This window comes from Budorcas taxicolor, chromosome 2 (genome assembly GCF_023091745.1).
Source record: "Budorcas taxicolor isolate Tak-1 chromosome 2, Takin1.1, whole genome shotgun sequence".
Taxonomy (NCBI): domain Eukaryota; kingdom Metazoa; phylum Chordata; class Mammalia; order Artiodactyla; family Bovidae; genus Budorcas; species Budorcas taxicolor.
The window spans coordinates 150,976,292-150,983,390 of record NC_068911.1 but is presented as its reverse complement, the minus strand read 5'-3'; the positions used below and the strand labels follow the sequence as shown (position 1 = coordinate 150,983,390).

General features: G+C 51.4%; 1 protein-coding gene across 1 annotated transcript; it reads right to left on the bottom strand.

The window, feature by feature from the left end:
- On the bottom strand, positions 1 to 5,878 carry CATIP (ciliogenesis associated TTC17 interacting protein). The gene is made up of 10 exons (XM_052636273.1): positions 5,853 to 5,878; positions 5,587 to 5,711; positions 4,952 to 5,152; positions 4,611 to 4,666; positions 4,362 to 4,448; positions 4,006 to 4,173; positions 2,274 to 2,398; positions 1,284 to 1,360; positions 461 to 549; positions 1 to 231 (listed from the first exon to the last, which is right to left on the bottom strand). The coding sequence occupies exons 1-10, from the start codon at positions 5,876 to 5,878 to the stop codon at positions 1 to 3; spliced, it is 1,185 nt and encodes a 394-aa protein (XP_052492233.1).
- Positions 5,879 to 7,099: the final 1,221 nt, after the last annotated feature.

Below are 7,099 nucleotides of genomic sequence, written 5' to 3'. Positions count from 1 at the left end.
CTAGGCCTCGCTGCGCTCCGGCTCCAGCTCGCGGAAAGGGCTGGGCCGGTTGGAGGAGCGCAAGGCTGGGGTGGGCGGGCGTCTCTTGGCGAAGGGGCCGAAGTACTCGGCGGCGAAGGTGACCACGTCGACCGGCTGGCGCAGCAGCAGGAAGAGCAGGAAGTCGGAGATGAGAGCCTGGGCCTCGGGGTGCTGCCGTAGATAGCTGTTGTGGCTGATACGGAGCTCCTCCTGGTGGTGCAGTGTCGAGCTTAAGCCGGACCCGGACCCCCGCTCCCCAGGGGCGCACCCCCCTCCTTTGACCCATGGAGGGATTAGGAACGCTGGGGTCCCCAACCCCTCGGGGTGCAGTATTTCAACCGGGCAGGAAAAGTGATGACAAAGGGTGGGATATATGCCCAGGGTGGGGGTAGGGGGTTAAGGGAGTGGGGACCTCAGGCTTCCTGCAGCCGCTCCTCACCTTGCGGTCCAGGAACCGCGAGTAGAGCTCCAGGTCCTCCTCCCACACCAGGGGCTTCTTCTTAAATGCTGGGCGAGGCTCAATATCATCTGAAGGAGTCCGGTGGGAGGAAGGTGGTGGTGGTTTAGTCGCTAAGTCGTGTCCGACTCTTTGCGACTCCCATGGACTGTAGCCCACCAGGCTCCTCTGTCCATGGGATTCTCCAGGCAAGAATAATGGAGTGGGTTGCCATTGCCTTCTCCAGGGGATCATCCCGACCCAGGGATAGGACCTGCGTCTCCTGTGTTGCAGGAAGATTCTTTACCCACTGAGCCACCAGGGAAGCCCCTGGGTGGGAGGAAGGCTGCATGCCTATTCTGACTCCAGAACCTTCCTCAGATACAGAGGGATGACTGGAGGACACCTGTTCTAGGCAGGCTCAGGGAAAACCTCAGGGTTCTGGCCGCCCATATGGGCAGAGTTCCCAGCAAAGTGATCCTCTCCTAATTAGGAACAGGAACTGGAAAACAAGGGCTTCCCTAGTGGCTCAGATGGTGACGAATCTGCCTGTAATGCAGGAGACCTGAGCTCCATCCCTGGGTCGAGAAGATCCCCTGGAGAAGGAAATGGCAACCCACTCCAGTATTCTTGCCTGGAGAATCCCCATGGACAGAGGAGCCTGGCGGGCTACAGTCCATAGGGTCGCAAAGAGTCAGACATGACTGAGGGACTAATAAGCACTTCCTGGAAAGCAAAGCCTCTGTGTCTCATTTGGCCTCCCACCCCAGAAGTGGCGCACTCAAGGCAGCCGCTGCACCCTGGGAGGCTCGGCGGCTTCACTCACCCTCTTCCCTCAATACGGGCACCTTGGTGATCATGCAGCACCCGGGGGAGCCCACCTGGATCCTCTTGGCCAGGTGCCTGGAGTGCAACACGGAAAAGATGTGAGTCTTCCTAGACCAGCCGGCTCCTTTGAAGGGTGTCCTGGGGGCCTCCCTTTACTGCCATCCTCTCCCTCTCCCCAACTTGTCTTTGAGTTCCAGGGTGCTGTTCATGTCTAGATCCCCAGATAATGGCCCCTGCTTTTCAAACTGGGGACTGTGTCTACTTTGAAGATGTGTGCACATGTGCAAAACCTTTACAGGTGTGAGTGCTGAAAGAACCACAAAAGAGTTCCCTGGTATCAGCCAGTAGGACTCCACACTTTCACTGCCAGGGGCCTGGGTTCAGTCCCTTGTTGGGGAACTAAGATCCCACGAGCCATGAAGTGCAGCCAAAAAAAAAAAAAAGAAGAAATGGCAAGCCAAATTATGAAATAAGGAAAGCCAACAAAGTTCTCGTTTGTTTGTTTCTTTGCTTTTCCCAGTTGGTGATTCTGTCAGTACCTCTGTGAAAATTTCAAGAAACAAATGCTCCTCTCCCTTCCGAATTTCTCAGGATTTCGGTGCCTGCGCTTTGCTGGTGACAGCTTGGCAGTGTATTAAGACGGTTCCTCCAACCTGATGATCTTATCGAGTGCTAAGTTGTTCAAACTTTTGTGTTTTTCAATATTACACCCACACCTGTGGCAGCTACTTTAGCTATGCCCTGTGAAGTTGACCTTGACTCCCTCAGCTGTTCAGGGCTCTTTGGTGAGGTTTGGGAGGCATTGTGAAGATCAAGAAAATGAGTGAATATATGGAAAAAGGTGAATGAATGGGTAAAGCCAGGGGCACTCCGATCTCAACAAGTCTCCCTGGTAGAGAAGGAAGACTTAGCCCATCTCCGCCCAGGTGGTTGAGCTCCCATGGTTGTGCTCAGTACTGCCCCCTTGGCCTCACCGACAGTAGCTCACCCATCAGAGAGCAGGTAAAACTGGCAGGACATGGGGATGCCTTGTTCTGAGTGTACCGTCTGCTCCACAATGAACACTTCCACCTGCTGATGGCCCACCTGGATTGTCTGGGAGCCCAGGGCTTGCTGGAAGCAACCAAAATGAAGGGAGCGAGGTGAGGGGGATGCCCACCAGGACCTCCCCCTACATCTCACCTGCCCCTCTCTCCATCTTGTAGATTCACTGCTTGTTCACTGGTGATAAGCAACACTTGGCTGTCCAGACCCTTAGGCTCCACAAGATTTGGGTTGCAGCCCCAGGTTAAGTTGAGGTCCTCTCATAGAGAGCCAGCTCCACCCTGCTCCTGCCTCAACCCCTCTCCATGCCATCTCCATGACCAACTGCTTCTAGCTGGCAGATTCTGTAACACAGATCACCAACTAGGTGTGAGTGTGGGAGAGGGCAGGGGTTGGGTTACTGGGGGGAGAGAGGGTGGTGAGGCTCTGGAGAGGGACTTTTTTATTATTCAGTTTCTAAGTCGTGTCTGATGCTTTGCAACTTTATGGACTGCAACATGCCAGGCTTCCCTGTCCTTCAATATCTCCCAGAGTTTGCTCAAATTCATGTCCATTGAATCAGTGATGCCATCCAAGCATCTCATCCTCTGTTGCCCCCTTCTCCTGCCTTCAATCTTTCCCAGCATCAGGGTCTTTTCCAATGTTTTGGAGGCTCTTCACATCAGGTGGCCAAAGTATGGAGCGTCAGCTTCAGCAGCAGTACTTCTAATGAATATTCAAGATTGATTTCTTTTAGGATTGACTGGTTTGATCTCCTTGCTGTCCGAGGGACTCTCAAGAGTCTTCTCTAGCACCATAGTTCGAAAGCATCAATTCTTCCACGCTCAGCCTTTTTTTATGGTCCAACTCTCACATCTGTACATGACTACTGGAAAAACCACAGCTTTAACTATACAGAGATTTGTTGGCAAAGTGCTATCTCTGCTTTTTAATATGTGGTCTAGGTTTGTCATAGCTTTTCTTCCAAGGAGCAAGAATTGAGACTGAGATTTGGGGCTGTCTCAGGCCCATGCAAGCTACCTGTTGTAATTAAAACTTAAATCCCTATTACAGCTATGGCTGCGAGGAGAAAAGTGCTAACATAAAAACATTTCAGAGAAAATTGGGGGGAAATGGTGTGTGCCTGTTTGTGTCAAACTCATTGCTGTTTGTCATGTTTGTGACAGAAGAGACTCCAGTGTCATTTACAAAGCTGGTCAAATCAGCCCCCAAAGTGTATGTCCACAGACACAGCTTCAAAATCACATATTGCAGGAAGTCCTAGGTAGGTTGGTGATGAAAGTTTAGCCAAAATAAAGAAGCACCCTTCAGGGTTGAGATAAAATAAAATTGAAGTGAATTAGGATATTTAAATTTCCTGATGTTTAAAAAAAGTCTCTAAAAGTGGCCCCACACTGTTTTTTTCCTGAACTGGCTTTTGTGCAAAAAGCATCGCTTTCTTCCGTTGCTCCCACCTTTTTAGTCCCTATCTTCCTCACACCACTTGCCTTGGTCTTCTCTCTAACAAATGCAATCTTGTTTTCTCCTGCCTTTGGAAGTTTCACCCTCACACGCCGGGGTTTGTCCCCACCCCACCCGCTCTTCCACTCCACAGCTGCTTTTTCTCCCAAATCAGCATCCTCCCTGCCCTTCTAGTTTGCCTGCAGACCAAGTTCCCGCCCAGGGAGATGGCTCACGTAGGTAGAATAGCAGAGTTTGCCTTCAGTGTCCAAGGCCAGGAAACGAGCATTGCTGGGCACTGTGTGACGCCAGGCCATCACCCTCAGCAACACCAGGTTAGCGGCCTGGGAGACGAAGCCCTCAATGGAGGGCCTGGGGAAGAAAGTCACTTCGGTCTTCACTTCCTGTCCAGGAGAAATCTGGGTCAGGGACCTTGAGCTGAGAAGTAGGGGGAGGTTGGGCAAGCCAGGTGTTGAGCATACGGTCCAGTCCATAGGGTCCCCAGGCCGGCTCCTGGCCTGACACCATCTGTCCCCAGTTTGTGGTTCCAAAGAGGATGTTGAGTATGGCTCCCACCTGGCTCTCACCTTACCTCACCCTCCTTGACCATTCTGGTCATGGCCAGCTGATCATCCTGCTTCAGCAAACTCGTCTTCTGTTCCATGGGGAGAATGTGGAACTAGGGGCCAGAGCAGGAGGGGAGAATCAGGGACTCACCGACTGTATATGAGTGAGATCCCCCAGAGGCCACCTTGTCCATCCTCCATAAATGAGAAAACCGAGGAGAGATGTGGATAGAAAACCTTCTATCTGTGGTCAAGGCTGGGGGCCCAGCAGGTACCTTGATGAACTCCTGACTCTGTTGTTCCACAACCTCCAGTTTCCACGAGAGATAGGCTGGGGGGAGGGAGGTGAACACAGGAGACAGGGCTGGAGACTGTGGGAAGGGCAGGTGGTGGCCTGGGCTGGAAAACTCAGGGGTAGGGTGGCCACAGGTCAAAACTAAGGCTGTGATGATCTTCTTGTCACCCCACATCCCACGCTTTCTCTCTGCCTCATTCTAGTCCCAAGGTGAAATCAAAGGGTTGGTACGGAGTGAACGTCCTGGGAGTTAGGGGCTGGGGGTGGGGGGCAGAGTAGGACAGTCAGGGTTGGGGGGTGGGGGTTGGTCAGGTGCTCTACCCAGAAGGGAGCTTCCGCAGAGTGTTTTGTCCACGAAGCCTCGGCTGGAGGCATGCACGAAGGGGAAGTACGTTATGACACCAGATTGGTCTTTGTATTTCCCTCTCTGCACCTCAATGGTCAGCTCTCCCTGAGGCTCCCCTGTGTCCGAGACCATGACCAGAGTCTCTGAGAAGAACAGCAGCAGCAGCTCCTCCTGCCCTGCGGAGTGAGGGTCCCGTGGGAACAGTTAAAGCCCCAGCTCCTAGTCCTCAACTCTCTGACCCCCTGGCCACCAGTGCCTCCACGGTCTCCACCCACCCTCTCCTCATCTCACATCTCTCAGGCAGCCCCTGCCTCCCCTCCATTGGCCTCTGCAGCAGTCAGAGGTGAAGATACCCCCCACCCCTCTACACACACACACACACACACACACACACACACACACACACACACACACACACGCACAGCGATCCCCACCCCCGCTGTGTCCTTGGGGTCTTCCATTAGTTGAAGACTATCAACCAATATGCTTCAGGCCCTTTCTGAGTCCCAGGAGATTCAAGGCTGAGAGAGGGGTGGCCATGTCTGGGCTTTCTCTCTTCCTCCTGTCCACAGTTTTGTCCACCCCCTCCACCCTCACCACCCAGGCTCACGGAGGGAGTTGAGGAAGTGGATGGCCTCAGCGTTGGCCTCTGGGGGTGGCAGATTCTCCTGGGTTGAGGGTTGCTGGTCCTTGGCTTTGGAGCCTATGGAGAGAGGAGAGGCTGACATGGCAGATGGCGGGCCCTGAGGAGGACAGCCATGGGGCCGGAGTCCCAAGAGCAGAATCTTTCAAGGCCACCCCAAGGTGGATGATGAGGGAGAGATGCCCCCCTCACTTTCCAGGCCCCCACCTCCCAACTCCTCAGCCCTCTTCTCACCTTTGGATTGAACTTTAGAGGACATGCTGCCTGCTGCTACCCTCTTTGTTTCCAGATGTCTCCATGGCAACTGGGAGCTCCCTACCGCCTCTTAAAGGGCCATTAACCCATTTCACTAAACACCCAGAACTTCGAGTAGCTGGTTGGAACTGTGACTTCTGGGGCTAAGCCCAAACTTGAGATACTGTCCAGCAGAGGGAGTATTTGATATTCTTAGGCGGCAGAAGGGATGACATGAGTATTTACAATGACCTTGGAAGCTGTAACATACAACTGTACTTTGGAGTTCAGTTCTTACTGGGATTGTAAATTGGAGAAGGAAATGGCAACCCACTCCAGTATTCTTGCCTGGAGAATCTCATGGACTGAGGAGCCTGGTGGGCTGCAGTCCACGGGGTCACAAAGAGTCGGACATGACTGAGTGACTTTACTTACTTACTTAAAAAAAACTTTAAATTTTACTATATTTATATGTTTACTTTTATTAGATTGCATTAAAAGTACTTGGGAAGCTGGTTTATCAATTTGTTAAAAAAAAATTAGAGAATTATTTTTCCTTTATTTTTTCCAATGTTACTGGGATATGTTGTTCTGTTGCTTAGTTGTGTCTGACTCTTTGCAACCCTACAGACTGCAGCATGCCAGACTTCCCTGTCCTTCACTGTCCTTTGAGTTGATGATGCCACTCAGCCATCTCTGTTGCTCCCTTCTCCTCCTGCCCTCCATCTTTCCCAGTATCAGGGTCTTTTCCAATGAGTCACCTCTTCGCATCAGGTGACCAAAGTATTGGAGCTTCAGCTTCAGCAGCAGTCCTTCCAATGAATATTCAGGGTTGATTTCCTTTAGTATCAACTGGTTTGGTCTCCTTGCAGTCCAAGGGACTCTCAAGAGTCTTCTCCAGCACCATGGTTCGAAAGCATCAATTCTTTGATGCTCAGCCTTCCTCTCACATCCATACATGACTACTGGAAAAATCATAGCTTTGACTATACAGACCTTTGTCAGCAAAGTGATGTCTCTACTTTTTATAATTGGCATATAACAATCAATTGCTTTTAAAAAAGTAGTAGAATAAATGGAATGAATAAATAAGGCATAAACTGCCTAAAGCAGTTTTAATTTTGTAAAGAGGACAAATTGTTAATTGAAGTCCCCTTAAAAGTTAATATTAGCTAGGACGTCCTTGGTGGTACAGTGACTAGGAATCCAACTCATGGAACATGGGTTCGATCCCTGGTCCAGGAAG